The following is a 17506-nucleotide window of genomic DNA, read 5'->3' as shown; positions in this document are numbered from 1 at the left end:
ATCTTTCAAATGCGTAAGCAAGAATATGTAATCTAAAAAATCGACAAAGTGTCGTTTCATTCCATGGTCTTCAAATCCTCTTGAAAAAGTGGTGATCAAAACATCCGCCTGCAGCTAATAAAAACATTGTTAAAAGACATGTTCATGCTTTTTTACTGTCACAAGTAGTGGACAACACTCCACCATCAATGATGGAAACTTGATGCTTGCACATGATGCAACACATTAGTCACTCACTGCACCATTCTAAGAGGAAATGAGACTATGGCGCATGGTGTGTGGTAAACCCAATCACTGTTTATGTAAACTTCCCATTCTCATACAAGCAAGAAACATGTAGAACACGGGTGTATGATATTTAAGATGTCATATGTATGTCTCGTATGAAGCTAGAACACTATGGGGGTAAACATGGCACAAATCTGCAGCATTACGTGGAGTATAAATATATAATTATGCAAATCATATGTGAATATGAAGTACTGATATTACAAGTGCAAGAAGTTGCTAACAATATTAGAGTCTTAAAAAATTATGTGGTATGATTGGCAGTGAGACAGTCATCCACCAAAAGCCAAGCAAAGAACAACTTAACTTCTATAGGTCACCGCATGGTCTTAACCCATACTGTAAAGCAAGCTGTAAAAGGCCCCAAAATAAATGAAATGAAACTATTCACAATAGACGTAAGCCGACCTGATCTGTAGAAAAAAACATAAAAGGAATATCAATCACCATAAAAAACATAAAAAAAAAAACAACAACCACTGTACTACAGGTTCCTGGCTTGGGACAGGCACACAAAGTATGTATGCAACCCTCCCCTAACCTGGAACAGTGGTAGGAAAACAAAACAATAAAACAAACTATAAAAATCTGTTGAAGCATTTTTCTGTTTACTTGATGAAACCTTGAGTAAAAGGGAATGGATCTTTGAAATTATGCCACAGGGTGCCCTACCCCATAAAGAAGGTTGGATTGATTTTTGATAGTGTGGAACCACGTAGAAATTAGGAATTAAAAAAGTGGACATTTTGATTCTGGTTTAGACAACTGTCTAATTAAAATCAAAATGCTAAATGAATTTTGTGTCCATACTTTCCCTAACTGTTCAGGATTTCTGCTGTTGTTTTACACTTCACCCAGCAAAGCATTCATTCCAGACATCAAATATTTATAAGGCTAAGAAATGAGTTCATAGTGAGCAGTTCAGGTCCCATAGGACCTTAAGTACACAAAATGCTAAGATAAAGTAAAGGCCCAAACCCTGCCTTTTAGTTCTGCCATGATGTGTTTACATGTAAAAGTACCTGTCGTTTATTCATATATTGTGGTGTGTGTTATCTATCAAATTTATTAGAGGTCAGGTGTGAAATTCAGGCAGAACAGGGTGCAAGTAGTAGACTATTGTTATATTAGCTCTGGATGTACATTCTCCTCAGGAGTAAACACATATCTGGATTCTGATTGGTCTGTTGCTGAGACAGGTAACCATATGTTACTATGAACCAGTTTCTTGTGGGACTACACATCTTTATGATTAGAGTCCTAGTGTATTGATTCTTAATACTGGGAAGGCAACAGGTGCTCTTTGTACATCTAGTGTTCGAGTCAAACTTCATTTGCCTTATAACTTCATAAGCCTGCTTTAAATTATTGAAATTGAGTAACTTTGATTTGGCATGCTTTGAAAGAATATTACAATCAAGCCAGTCTTAAGAGACCTTCAAAAGAAGAGTAAAATATGGAATGCACTGCATACCGGTATGGATATCTCTAGTAGTCTTTTTGATACAGGTTAACTGATATTTCTGAATACATTTGGTTGGTAAGACTAGTTAAAACTTTAAATGAATTTGATGTTTTTAACCCCATTTAACAAGTTTGGGGATAATTAATGATTATTTTGTCTTTACGTTCAGAAGTCTATCAAACTTAAATTGTATAAGTCATTTGTCTGTTCTCAGTGTCTGACCTTTGTCCCTGGATTACATTCTTTTGATTTCCGTAAGAATCTTGGATCCCTTAATTACTCTTATCACAATACAGAGATTTTCCTGACTTTAGAAATTTATGGGTCCATTTTATAGGAGAGCCTATGGAAATATTCAGGATTTCAATGGAACATTTGAAGATGATTTGTCCTTGCGGAATTTCAGTGGGCCAGAAATATCTTAATACTGTCATAAGAGACAAATAAACAGTTTATTTTGGTGCCTCACCAAGGGGCCCAGCCAAATAAATGACTAGTTTAATTCTACCTCAATGCATTTTCCCATAAAATTGAAAGGGCCTAACCTAGGATAATCCCCGCAATTTTAACTCCCACAAAAATCGTGCAGTGACATCATGTGCTCTGGAAGGTTAAGCATGTCCTGCTTTAGCCAGCCCCATATTCCAAATGAGTTTAATCCAGTAATCTAGCCACAGTAATGCAGTTCCCCAACATGAATGAACTTGAACTTAACTGATGTAAAGTAAAACTTTCATTCCTATGAGTGAACCTGAACTCAACTGATGTACAGTTCATGTAAAACTTACATTCTTATGAGTGAACCTGAACTTGATTGGCATAAAGTAAAACTTTCATTCTTATGAGTGAACCTGAACTCAACTGACAAAGTAAACTTAAGTTTCAATGAGTGAACTTGAACTTGACTGACAAAAAAATAAACTGGCATTCCCAAAAGTGAATCAGAGCTTACCTGACACAAGTAAAACTTGCATTTTGATGAGTGAACATAAGTTCAACTGACATTAAGTTTAACTTGCATTCTGCTGAATGAACCAGAACTAAGCTGACAAAGCAATAAGTGTTTCCACAAATGAACCAGAACTTTACTGACATAGTGTAAAACTTACATTCTGACACGTGAACATGAACTTAGTTGACATAAAGCAGTCAGGTATATGAGTGCTTAGGTTAATCAGAAGAGTGTGTTGCTGTATCAAACTTTTTTTCACCAGTTGGAGCCAGTATTTTATTATAAATATTTGTCAGTGGTCTGTTAGTGTCTTTATACTGTCCTAGAAAATTCTGAAAAAAAGTTTTCAGCCTGAAAAAACTATGATTTAATTTGAAGCAGGGATATCTTGGCAGAATGAATAAAAACAATGTAATCTTTGAGACATCACAACAAAAAGAAAATAAGACAGATTATCACTTGTTATTGTAAGGTCAGTCCAGTTTGGCTACTCAAAGGTTGCAGTATAAAATTGTTATCCAAGGCAAAGAAAATTCAATGAATTATTGATTAGGTGCAGTGATATCAATTGCAGTTGCCATTTTGTTGTGAACTATTAAGATGTGTAATTTTTTGTACACAGTGTGTGGTTGAATAAGTCTGACTTAAGATAGAACTGGGACCTATTTATAGGTGACTTTCAAGATCAAGTACATGTATTGGTTCATGTATATGTTACATATATGTTAACTGATTAATGGTAATCATGGAATTTCCAGGAACTTAATGGCTCTAAGGTCTACATTTCCAACTGATTTGACTCTGGTTATTTAGGTGAATTGTTTGCTTATATTGTATAAAAGAAAATTGATTTGTTCTGTATGACTGTTGTCTTTTATTGCTTAGTCATCAATTGACTTGTAAAAACTTATAAACAAATACAGTCGAACCTTGTTAAGTCAAAAGGACCAGACAGAAATGTTTGAGTTATCGGAGGTTCCAGTCATCCCAAGTTGAGTATAACCCGGAAATAGTTTGGTTGATGAATGTTTCTGCATTTACATCTTTTGTTGTGCTTGTACATGTATATGTACTTCACTTTACTGGGTACTTCATGATGTCTTGTGTTTCATATTAGAAGATATTTTTTGTGTGTTGTATATCATGTTGAGTGTTATAGGGAAATTTCCTTTTTATTTTTTCTACATCGAAAAAATAAATTCATAACATGCTGCTATGTATGACTCACAGTCAAGAGTATCATCAAGCCATGTACTCTACATTACTACAATAAAATTGCAGATTCACCAGTGAAATGAATGTAGTCATTGAAATACACGATCATCTGTTTGTTGTTTAATTAAATGTACAGATATCATAACATTTCATCAATATTTCTAAAAAATTTTATTAAAATATCTGATATCACTGTCAGTGAGAATTCTTACGTGTGATTAATAAAATTTGTTTTCAATACAAAAGCTATTTTGGATTAATTATATACACAAATCAAGCCATAAAGAGTGTCAATAAACAATTCCAAAAGCCAGGTTAATCTTGTAAAAAAACTCTTCAATCATGGTTGCAATAAACCAATCAGTTTTCCGACTAATTATATGACTTCGAGACATTAGAATGTTGAAATGTAAAAACTGTTATACAGTATTTCTTGATGTGTGTGACAACTTCTGAAATAACTTGGGGAGTCTCACTTATTCTTAATTCACCCATAATGTCCCTGAAAGGGCTGATTCAGATTTAGAAGTTTGGTATACCATTGCTATTCCTAATTGTATATTGAGATCTTTCCACAACGACTAAGACAGGTCTACCCGATGACAACTCTTGATAACCTCAGCAGTTCTTATAACTTATCATCCTGATCACAGGGATAAGCATGTTTTTGTACAGATAGTGAGTCATGTGAGGCTTTAAGAAAAGGACTCAAATTCTTTGGTAGACAGTTGTTTGTACATTTGTACACATTTCATTTCAAACAATTGGCACTGATAAAACTTTATAAAAATGACATGTAAGTTATGCTCTGCTTTGAAGCAGAATGTTGTACTTGTTGTGACTGGATTGCTCATATAAAATCTTATACTTGCTCTTTGACATTGGTTAAAAAAAAAATATGTCAAATTAACTTGCCGTTGTCATCAAATTTTACATGTACTTAAATGATATATATATTTTGCTGAATAACAATTTTCTGTCATGTGACCTTGATTTGAATTCTAAATGTATGTATTTGGTAATGTTTTATTGGCTGGATGGTATTTGGAGATTGATTGTCTCAACTCTATATACATTTCCTGTAGAAGTATGTGTGTATGAGAAATGAAGTATTATCCAGTATAATGATTGTCATAAGTAACAAATGTTGTTCAATCATGTATTGATATTTTACAGGTGATGAAGTAAAAATTATCAAGGCAAACACAGATGGCAACAAGACACCTCAGGTAAGTCTAACCTGTGTAGTAATTACAGGTTAATTAACCTGTCTGTTGAATTTGAGGATCTAAAGTTACTAATGACCAAACGTATAGGACTGCTGTGGAGGGAATTTGGTTCATGGGTATAAATATTCATGATTTGTGGATTGATTTAGGGAATTTTGGAATTCATGGATTGTTTAACGAAGTCTTAGTAAGCTATATAGCTTTCACATTTCAATGGGACTTTGTAGTACTACCAAGCCACAAAACAACGAAAAAATGATATGCATTGGACAAGAAGTTTTTTCATGGAGTTCAGATTTAATTATTTATGAATTAAACATAAAATTTACTGAAGTGAAGCAAATCAGTGAAATTCAGACTTCAGTTGAGAAAATTGATACATTTTCTAAGGAATAATTTAGGAGTCATTACACTAATTCTTAAAGTATGTGTTTCTATGAATCCATACAAATGTCAGTTTAAGTCTAGTTTAAATATTTCTTAATAAGTTTTGTATTATTTGTTTTGAAAAATGCCTAATCAATAAGTATGTATGTGACTTAAAACATCTGTAGCAAGGAAAATATGTGATCATGTGACTGCTTATAATGTAAAAATAATGTGATCATGTGATAAAAATTACATGAAAAAATGTCCTTAACAGAATGCAGGGGGCTGTACAAACCTCAAAGTATTTTAGTAGCCACTTTTTGTCTTGGGAGTTATTGATAATTTGCATGTACATATTCAAGATAAGCTTATGAGTAATGCCTGTGTATTATGGTCATGTAATTTAAACTACTTATTTATCCACAATTCATGGCAAGAAATGATTTAGTGAAGCAAATATACTGCATAGTCCCATCTGGTAATTGTGGTTCAGAGGAGGATTATGAACCAGTTCAATGGAATGATATCAACTGAGTGTTTTTTATGTATTTTACAGGCTGGTAGTGGTTTAAGTGATGAAAATTGGCCTGCTTTACATGAAGTGACGGAGGTAAATACTGCAGCAATCAGCTGTATTTGGTTACATTTAACATATTTTGGTAAAATGCAATAGTCTCTACTGTACTTGAGTGGAGAATGCTTATGATATGGAATGTTTCTTGATGTTTATGTTGAATTAGCCATTCTCTTATCCTCTTTTTGTGTTACCCTCGTGCTGTCCCGTGGGCTTTTGATAAAATGCTCAAGGCTATGCAAAGTTCGAAATCCTTGAAATATAAGTGGATAACCATCTTGCAGAACTCTCCTATCTGAAGGAAGATCATAGCCAGATTTTATAGATTTTTACCGATAGCTTCCGATTGGCTTGTGACGTCACTAAGTCAGTTTGGTATTGATACAAGTACTGCAAATAATATGTAAACAAAGAATATTCCATAAATATTTCTATGATTATGTTTATCTACTCACCAAAACACGATGACTTGTCAAGCTTGCGATTGTACGAATGATAAAAGAGAAATATTCTAGTGTTTTTTTTACCAGCAACACGAACATTCTTCGGAAGTAGCCATAAGATTTTCCTTACAAATACTAGTCATCTGTCTGCAAATCCCGTTGTTCGTCAATGATGTCTGACGTTTGTTTACATGTTGTGCCTCAATCTCTTCTTCTATTTATTTTGGGTTGAAATTATAGGGGAAAAGTCCCAAATTTGCGATTTTTTCGGACACTGTAATCAATTACCTATTTACTTTCACTTTACAAACCGACTTCGTGACGTCACAGTTCAACTGATCATGGTGGTGCCCATAGACGCAGGAAATTCAAATTTCCTAATTATAAATCTCGATTAATGAATGGAGAAAAGGATATTATTTTGTTTAAATTTAATTTTCATGAATATTTAACAGATTAGTTTTGATATTTATGACTTACACAATAACATAGTCTTCCCCTTTAAGTTCAAAAGAGACCATGGACAGTGCAGTTATACATTTTTAGAATAAGTTGAATGAGACTGTTTAAAGTTCTCAGGGTTCGACGTTAACTTTTATATTCACTTGTCCAGTCGGGCAAGTGACATATGTGATTCACTTGCCCGAAATATTGAAATACTTGCCTGGAACTTTGTGTCACTATATAGTGTTTAAACCAGAAACCCTTGTTTAATAAGACGTGGATGGCAAGAAACTGTTCAACTATAATGCAGATGACAGTGGTTTAACATAAATTGACCATTCTAAGATTCGATTACAGTGATACATAGAGTTAGACACCATGATCAATCAACATTGTTGAGTATACTATTTTCAGAGAATTCTGTAAGGCAAATAGAAAATGTACCAGTCAGACAAAGGATACACAAAGTGATGGCAAAGGTCAGCTCATGTTGTCCTGTCAGAATTGCACCAAATACAACATGACATATTCATGAACCTATGTAATACTGATTACCATTGAATTAAATAAAATTGAATAAAAATAACTGTAAACACATTTTACTAAATTAAAATGAACCTGGATATAACATATTTCAAGACAACTCAGTTTGTGAAAGTCCTTTTTAAAAGACACAAAATACCTTGTCCAACAAATTAAGTTTGCAAAAAAAATGTTCAGTAAACTAGTGTATGAATTCAGAAACCATGTTAATTACTACATGTACAAATGTGAGGAGTTTTTATTTCACATCTTTAGTTTAACAAATGGACAACAATAACTATCTTCAATAGAATTTTATTTCTCTTTTTCATATTTTCGAAGTTTTCGATACAGATTTCTTACAGTTTTCCAAAGTAAAAAATTCCATAAATAAATCGCGATGTTCAATTGGATAACGAAAATAGATGTACAATTGGACGCATCCGATTGGTCGACATTAATATCATACGATCTATTTTTGGCAAAGGGAAAATCAGAAAACTATCCAATGATAATCTAGGTCAGCAAGGTCGGGAAGAACGGCGAACTATACAGAAGTAATTTTCGATGTTTTAGAGCTGCGATGATCAGAAATAATGTAATTTGGGCACATATTTTTTTCACTTGCCCAGTCGGGCAACTTTGATGTCGTTTTTACTTGCCCAGACCGGCGATTTACTTGCCCCGGGCAATCGGGCAACCATTAATGTCGAACCTTGCTTCTAATACATGTAATTGTTGCTTAACAGCTTGTGTTAGACCTTCTTTAAAGCTGTGGTTTACAGTGTTATCAAGATTGAGTGCTGCGTTATCAAGATCAGTACTGCGCTATCTTGCTACCAGCGATGTGCTATAAAGTTTAATTTGAGGATTATAAAATCAAGTATGACAGGAAACGTGTGCGCCCCGAGGTCATTATCGGCATCCTACAAGGTAATTAGCTCTTGAAACCGATAGCAGTATACATGCTATGGTCAGTTGATCACCTCATGACCACACACAGGTGTCTGAAGCCAATGAAAGTTATGACATTGCCGACAAGATTCTTTAGCAGTTGCCCCACCTGACCTCAAATTAATTTTAAGGAAGATGTCAATCAGATACTAATATCTTATACTGAACCAAACAAAACTGACTGTGGTAAAAATTAATTTAACCCTGGCCAAAAGCATGTGGCTATTTATAAATGCAAAGTTGAATAATTGCACAATCACATGATGTTTTAAACATTAAGAAGCTGAATTACCTTATAAAAGAACATATTAAATTCCCAAACTGTATTTATCCCATCAGATACTTCCAAAACACTTTGAAAAGAAAAAGGAAATGGCCGTCTTGTTTACATTGCCATGTTGTTGTGTATCAAGAGCATGTTTTTTTAGGCGGGAAAATTAGTTAAGATCATAAAATCCCCTAAGTCTAAAAATAGTACAACAGGTGTGGGGGAAACTATTTTTTTGTAAGTCATGATAGGGGGTTTTTGTCATGAATAAACTACATATTAACATAGTAATTTAAAAAAAACAAAACAAAACAACTGGTGTGCCAGCTTGAAATATTTAGAATAAGATTTATGTTTTTTTCTTGATAACTAGGTCAACTCCACACTACTGACTTTCTGAAAATTTTTGAAATCATGAATATTAAGACCAGAGTAGTCTATTACATGTACCTGATTAAATAGTATTCTAAATCTATAAATTTATTGAAAGTTGCTAAGACTAGAAAAAGAGTTTTTAAAATAGAGATTGCTCTTAATTAAATGAATATTTTAGGCCCCAAAATAAATTAAAAATTGTAATTTCCAATGGGTCTGCAGTCAGCAAAACTTTGAAGAACACTGGGTGTGTATGAATTAGAGGAAATGTTTATGAAGAATTACCTGTCATAATTTGATAGAATATCTTTAATTTTTCTGTTATTTTGAAAATGAAAAATGAAAATGGTATTAAAGTTTTAATTATTGCAATAGAAGAAAAAAGGTAAAATATTTACCTACAAATAATTCATGTAAACAGAAACAGCAATGTTCAAATGTACATTTTTAATACACTGATCAATTTTTATACAATACATTAAGTTCAAAGTGGCACGTTTCGACACGAGACATATTAACGTCGTGTCGTGCGCTGAATACAGTGCTATCTAAAAATCCTGGGGAGAAAACTGGTTTATGATGTGGACATAATGTATATACAGTCTGTGTTTCACCTGAAATAACTATGATTATACTTCAGATCTGATCCACATCAAGTTGCATATTCATTACTGAGAAGATCAGCAAAATTTCACATAGTTAAAAAAACACGTGTAGAAAGATGAAGCTTTGAATCATTGGAAAATGCAAGGCTAAGCTATTAGATCTGTCCCTGTGTTTTGCTAATTTTTGTCAAGCCAGTGCACTGTTATCTTCTTCATACTGAAGGATGGAGTTTTGAATAAAGCCATTTTAAAGGGGGAATTGCCGAAAGCAGGCAACTCATTAACATTGATTTTATTAGGGCAGCATAAGGATAAGTTGCATAAATAGTCATTGACTGTACATCACTGGAATTTAAAGTGTTTTTGTTATCTTAGCACTTTCATTTCTATAGCCTTTGAAACTATTTTTCCTTTAGATTGAGTAATCAAAACCGTTTGAAAACTGATGCAACAAACCTGTCTTAGAGTCTGTATACAAAGAATCTAGTAAAAAGTATTATAACAAATGTTTTCTCTTTTTTAGACTCAGTCCACAAAAAAGCCAATGAAAACTGCTGTAACAAACCAAACATCTGCTGGATCCTCAGGCAGCCAATCACAAGGCAGTGATTCAGGGGGAGAAGACTCCTCCAAGGAGAACAAGGAAACCTCCAGTAATAATGGTGATGCTCCAGGCACTCCTAGACGTAAAGGGAAAACAAGTAGGTTAACACCTTTATTGGTAAGGTGGGATGTAGGGATCAGTTTTGTATTTTTATGTATTTACCTATGTTATGAATACAGGATTTGAAATTTTGGGGTTAAGTGTACAAATTTTGCTCTTCTTGAAGAGTGCAGCAATAATTTTTATATGTCTTGTGTCTAAGTACATGTAATACAATGCATGTTATTAAATTTTGATTGATTGGGATTTATGTGTAGAAGTGTTTTGATTTTTGTGGACATGATGTATATTCACTCCGTGTTTCACCTGATATCACTGATTACACTAAGATATCTGATCCACAACAAACTAATTATTGAACCAATAGTTCCTTCTAAAACTAAGTTACAATGTATGTATAGATATATTTAACCCTGTAAAGTAAAATATTGATGTTGTTAGTGGTTGCATATATTTGTGTTCCATATAAAATAGTGAAATAGATTTAGTATGATGTCATTTAAGATATGTATTACTATGATAAACAAACATAATTTTCTATTTTAAAACAGAATTTGGCTTTTTTATTCAGGATTTTACCATTTTATATTGTCTTGTTATAATACTGTATTCAACACTTCTGTGTGTAGATTTCCATTTTTTATTAGCTGAGCAAGATCATGTCTAGATAAAGGTACGTGTGTAAATGTGAAAACTCCTCTTGTTATTTTAGATTCTAAACAAAAATGGGTACCTTTAGATATTGAACCCCCAAAAGGTCGTAGAAGTCGTAGCCAAGGTAGACAACCTAATGGTCGAGGGAAGTTCGATAGGCGTCCTGATAGTAGAGCTGATGGAACAGGTAGGTTTTGTCGACGAGGGATTGTCTTGGAATGTGTATTTCATGATAAGCACATGACTTACGTGTGATGTTGTCAAATTTACTGCATTTTTAGGAAACTTGCCACCTATGTAAAATTTGTCAAAAATTAGTTGTTTTTTTTTATTGTTTGGATTGTATTGGTTCCTTATTAGCCTTTACCATGCTAAGCAAAACTTAAGTTAAGCATTCAAATGATCTCTGATGTTTTCATATACAGTATGAGAATGATCATTGTTTTGGTTGGGCTTTGAACAGTGGATAAAAAAATATAATCACTATCAGGGATGAATTTTTCCCACATTTTGAATTCTGCTAATTGATATCTGGATTTTACTGTTATGATCCTTTTTTTACTTTTATTTATTTCCAATTTTACCGATTTCTGTTTTGTTTGATGACCTCTGCACTATAGAGATTAAAACTAGGTAGAAAATTCTCATTTCTCATTTGTTTAACTAAATTAGATTTTCTTTTCACAAAAAAGGTAAGACATTTTTGTGCATTTCCAAAAAAATAATTTTGATACATTGTACCAAAAATCTTGTTCAGAATGGTGTACTGATAGACTCCAGTATCATAAGTTTGACTAACTTGTGTCCTATCCCATTTGTTCTAGTTGAGCAAATAAAATTGTTATAAACTAAACTCCAGTATGATGAAATGGCAGCCGGTGGAAGTTTGTTTTTGTGAATATTAGTGAAAAGAATGGGATTGAACACTAGTTATTTCGACAAGACTAAAATCTTAACCATGGGTGTTGGAGATCTTGCACTTTTTTATGGTTTAGGCTTTAGAATAAACAGGAAGATAAATAAATGCTAAGTCAGCATTTCAGGCCAGTTCTTGAAGAAGGGAGTAAATTCCATTAAATGAAAATTCATTTGTAGGAGAAGAACACTTAAAGAATTTCCCCCAGGTTCTGTGAACAATATGTTTCATCTTTTGTTAAATGTTACCAACATTCATAAGTCAGTCCGTGACAAGTGCTAGCATAAAAAAACATTATATAGAAATCCATAAATTGATGGGGATTTAGAATCTATTTATATAAATGATGTAACAGATGTCAAGCATTAGACTTCAAGTCAAGATACATGGTTTACCAAGGAGTAAATAAGTCAAGGTGTATTATTTAGCAAGGAGTAAATATATATATGATCTGTCTTACAATAAGGATTTTTTCTGTATAAAACTGACTAACTTATCTGTCCAATGGTCCTTCCAGCTGTAGAATAGAAATTTTAATAAGTAGTGCGAAGTCGGAAATAATTGCTGTTTTTATTTTTCACATTTATGCATGAAGAAATTTGTTCCAAAATGGAAATTAAATTTTTCCTGATATTTTAAAATTTAATATAGGATATTTGATTATAACTGTAGAGGGCCAAGAAACATTAATGTTTTACAAACTTGCAGTGTTTTTAAATTTGTATTTTAGTGCACTTATCACCCTTCCCTGTTTGTGAAGACCAATTTTAATTCTGGATAAATAAGAATATATGCCAAGTATATAGCATTGTTTTGCTGGATTTTAAGAGTGTTCAAGTGCAGATGTCAAAGTTGTAATGTATCTGGAATACCTGGGGGAAATATTAAATCTACTTTAAACATGTGTTTTCCAAGAATTCTGATGTTCCTACACCATTTTTACACATCTCATTCATTTGAAGATATTCCCTGAAGACATCCATGCACATGTCTTAAGTTACAGCCCCAGGGCATACTTACACATGGTTTGAATCAGCCCACATGATTTATTCTGTAATCGTGTGTTTTGAGATGTCCCCCATGTCTTTTTGGCTGATTGATGGTTCTGTGAACCACATTGAGGTCAGGATTTTTATGCTTGTTTTCACTTGAGTTGATGTTGACCTAGTCAGGCAAACTTTTCTGTCCATATGGATTAATATGATGGCAAAATGATGTCTCTGTGCTTGTATCACCAAAACTTACAAAATTTGGTGTATTTGACACAGACAGGTAAGAGTTACACCTGTATACACCTATCAACTGGTTAATGTGAATGCATGTTTTATATCCACATGTGTATTGTGTCATTGACATGAATGCAATAAGGTGCAGCTCATAAGTACATCATATAGGTCACAATATAGGACCAATGATTTTTTTATTTTATTTTTTCAAGTTATCAGGACTTTATGCTTGACTTCTCCCATCTGAAAAAGGTGTTAATGGATATGCAGGCTTTCGGCTGTCCCCTCTCCATATAGGCTTTTTCTTTTGATTTGCATTTGCAGTTAATAGGTTTTATTTGAAGATGACATCATTGTTGTATACTGCCAATATTTGTGCATTAGACAAAATTAGCTCATACAGAAACTGAAAGAGATCATAACAAAATGAAATTCAGTAAGAAGTCATTTCATTTAAAATTTAAAAATCAACTGTCAGCAATAAGGCTCCATACAAGGATGGCATCAATAATTAATGCCAGACCCTGCAGTTCCTGAAATGATTTATTAAAGCTTTAGTAAACTCCTTTTTTATCCCTTGCTAATAAAACTTTATTAAAAAAATACATAATTTTCAAAGAGTTATTCTAATTTTTAAATTCAAATATAACATCACAGAATATTTATTTTTTCATGACAAAGGGATGCCATTACCTTTGTTTAAATTGTCATTGAAGTTTTCCTGTAAATATGTGTTCAAGTAAAATATTTTACAATAATTGGAGGATACATCCAGAACTTTTTTGCCAATGAAAAAGATTAAAATGTGCATGTATGAGATATTTGTTACCGATACATGTATAAATTTCCTGAATGTTGTTTTATTTTACATAACATTTCCTGATTCTTTTATTTGCTGATGAAGCACTTTTCTGTTTAAATTTGAAATATGGAAATTATGTAATTTATGTTAAATTCTTTTAACAAGGGGACACTTTTTGTGTTTTTTTGTATATATAGTAAACATACAATTATGTTCATCATTCATCAAGTTAAATTCATAAGATTGATGTATGGTGAAATAGTAAATGAAGGAGAAAATGTCATTGTTACCCGTTGTTGGAAATATTTTTGGCTTATGATTTGATTTCTCTTGTTCATTGCTGAAAAAATGATCCATGTCTAAATTCTGTGTTGAGTAGAAGTTTGGTAATTCCTTGAGAAAATCCAAGTTTTTTAATGGATATCTATGTTACAATAAACCTATTGGTTGCTATGTGAGATGTTCCTAAAAGTGGACTTGTTATATAAATAGCCTCTGGCAAGATATTTGTTGTCACCTGAAAGTGTAAAAATGTAATAGGTAATTATACATGGTTGTCATCAATGAAGAACTAATGGTTTAGAAATAGTAAAGAAATTGTTTTGGATGGAGTTGAGGGGGAGACTGGTAAATGGGTAGGGGAAGTCACAGATAATTAATTTGTCACCAGAAAGGGGTGTTTCAAGCCTCATTAGTAGCATAATTTTTTTGTTTTTCTTTTAAAAGAGAATTCTGCTTGGGAAACAGCATGGATAGGGTTTGAAATAAGGTGAACTGTGTTAAAGATCTTTAGGCGTTATAAACTTGTTACCTTTAAGATATTATCAAATTACTTTGGTCTGATTGGCTCAGAGAAGGTTAATTAACTAGTAAGAAAGAAATCTGTGATGGAACAGTTTTACATCAGTGGAAACAGACTATTTTAGGGTTTAGGACCAGAAGATTTGTGGTTATTTCAGCACTCGCATAAATTTTGAATGAAATACATATTTTTGGGTCTTGAATGTGGTTAATATTTTACCATAAACCACAATACATTTTGATTCGCATATGATTCTTACGATATTACTCTTTATAAGTTTTTAGTTAATGTTGATGTACTGCTTACAAGAAAAATAAAAAGATAATGAAAAGATTAAGATAAAATAAAATTCATGGTGTAACACCTTCTGTACAGTTGCTATAATATATGCCACTTTACAATAAACAGTATCTCTTATGCATTCCCTTGTATAGGACCTTTAATGTATGTCCCTGTACAATAAACAGTATCTCTAATGCATGCCTCTGTATAGGACCTTTAATGTATGCTCCTGTACAATCAACAGAACCTTTAATGTATGTCCTTGTACAGTGAACAGAACCTAAATGTATATCCTGTACAATGAACAGAACCTCTAATGTATGCCACTGTACAATAAACAGAACCTCTAAAGTATGACACTGTACAATAAACATAACCTTTAGTGTATGCCCCTGTACAATAAACAGAACCCCTAATGTATGCAACTGTACAATAACAGAACCTCTAAAGTATGCCACTGTACAATAAACAGAACCTTTAATGTATGTCCCTGAACAATAAACAGTATGACACTGAACAATAAACATAACCTTTAATGTATGCTACTGTACAATAAACAGAACCTTTAATGTATGCCACTGTACAACAAAAGGAATCTCTTATGTGTGCCACTGTACAATAAACAAAACTTATAATGTATGCCTCTGAACAATAAACAGAATCTTTAATGTATGCCACTGTACAATCAACAGAACCTCTAATGTATGCCCCTGTACAATAGGCAGAACCTTTGATGTTTGCCACTGTACAACAAACAGTATCTCTTACGTGTGCCACTGTACAATAAACAAAACTTCTAATGTATACCTCTGAACAATAAACAGCACCTCTAATGCATGCCCCTGTATACCGTATTTTGGTGTGTATTATACACATTTATGTATTGTGCGCAGTGCAATTTTGAAGGTCAAAATGTGTGAAAAAAGTTTTTAGACACAGATTGCAGTAGAATTTTGATAGACAAAAGATCAATATTTCACACTTGATCAGTCAATTTATCTGGTATTTCCTACATAAATGTAATGGAAAGAAACTTTTATTCACACTGAAACATCATGTTAAGATCAGTAAATTGGAAAGTTTTAATTTCAAAGTATGATAAAATTGACACAGGATGTATGAAATAGCTTATAAAACAAAAATCTGACATTTCCGATTTTGGTTGCAACTCAAATTTCCTGATTTTTCATTTTAAAACATACCTTTAAGAAAGAAAACTGTTAGAAACAATCAACATAAAGTTTCAAAATACTCAATTTCAGCTGCAAAAGCATTAAATAAGGAGGGTTTGACCAAAAACAGCTTTTTTACTTTTTGGTTTTTATTTGTTTCATTTTAATCTCTAACCGTGTTTTATAAGGAAGAAATGTTGTACAGACAATATCATTTAAAATTCAATTTTTTAAAATGAATTTGACGATAAGATAAACTTTCTTTCAGTAACATTTCACTTCTGGTTTGTTTAACTTACGCAATCTCTTTTCTCTTGTAAAAAAATGTTATTTCTTGGCCAAATCTTACATATTGATACATTATACACACACCCATGCTCAGGAAATAATTTCTATGTAAAAATATGCGCATTATACACACCAAAAAAAAACGGTAAGTAACAGTACCTCTAATATATGCCCCGTAGATAAACAGTACTTTAATGTATGCCCCTGTATAGTACCTGTAATGTATGCCCCAGTAGCATAGAATAAACAGTACCTCTTGTGTATTTCCTTTGTACAAAAGACTGTTAATGTATGCTTCAGTTAAATAAACAGTACTATTAATGTATGCCCCATCAAAATCCATATTTTCCCTTGCTTGTATAAAGGAATGACCATTTAAAGAAAAAAATAAAGTGAGATATATTCTGTAAACAGACACCTCAAGTTGGATTATAGATGGAAATGATAGGCTGTGAAAAATTTCAACACACTATAAATAACCAAGTATGCAGAAAATTACTTAAATATTAATTGCTTGAAATTATGAATATTTGTTGGAGCCTTCCTTATCTCCAGATACAGGAACATGTGTAAGAGGTACATCTAGCATATATTAACATTTTCTGTTAAAACAATGGGACTGCCTAGTTTTGTGTGGCTGTAAGAAAATATGATTTAAAATTTCTCGTTCATGCATATCCTTCTTCTACAGGTTCAGATTCTCGTAACTGGCGAGATGACATGCGCCCTATAAGTCCTCGTGGATTTGGAGGGTACAGGAGAGGACGTGGAGGTAGAGGAAGAGGTGGAGTCCGTGGTAGAGGAAGAGGTCGTGATTTTGGACCTGAAGGTTTTGTTGGTGGGTGCAAGTGTTTAATGTGGCATGGCCAAAGATTGATTAGAATTCCATCTGGGATAATTTTGTTTTCATATTTTGTTATCTTGACATCTTCAATATAACAATGTACACACTAGGTTATTACCATATAATTTAATTTTGTAAGTAACACACTTATTG

General features: G+C 32.8%; 1 protein-coding gene across 1 annotated transcript in view; it reads left to right on the top strand.

The window, feature by feature from the left end:
* LOC148604044 (la-related protein 1-like) overlaps nt 1–17506 on the top strand; it is a 51083-nt gene that overhangs the window by 9320 nt on the left and 24257 nt on the right. The window contains exons 2-6 of the mRNA XM_088550507.1: nt 5097–5149; nt 6075–6128; nt 10227–10404; nt 11080–11208; nt 17201–17347. Of these exons, the coding sequence (XP_088406633.1) occupies nt 5097–5149; nt 6075–6128; nt 10227–10404; nt 11080–11208; nt 17201–17347 (561 nt within the window). The remainder of the gene's footprint in view (nt 1–5096; nt 5150–6074; nt 6129–10226; nt 10405–11079; nt 11209–17200; nt 17348–17506) is intronic.

Source organism: Perna viridis, chromosome 10 (genome assembly GCF_037379345.1).
Source record: "Perna viridis isolate PV_CMFRI_1.1 ecotype Kerala chromosome 10, ASM3737934v1, whole genome shotgun sequence".
NCBI classification, from domain to species: Eukaryota; Metazoa; Mollusca; class Bivalvia; order Mytilida; family Mytilidae; genus Perna; species Perna viridis.
The sequence above is the reverse complement of the archived record's forward strand: the minus strand, read 5'-3'. Positions and strand labels throughout refer to the sequence as shown.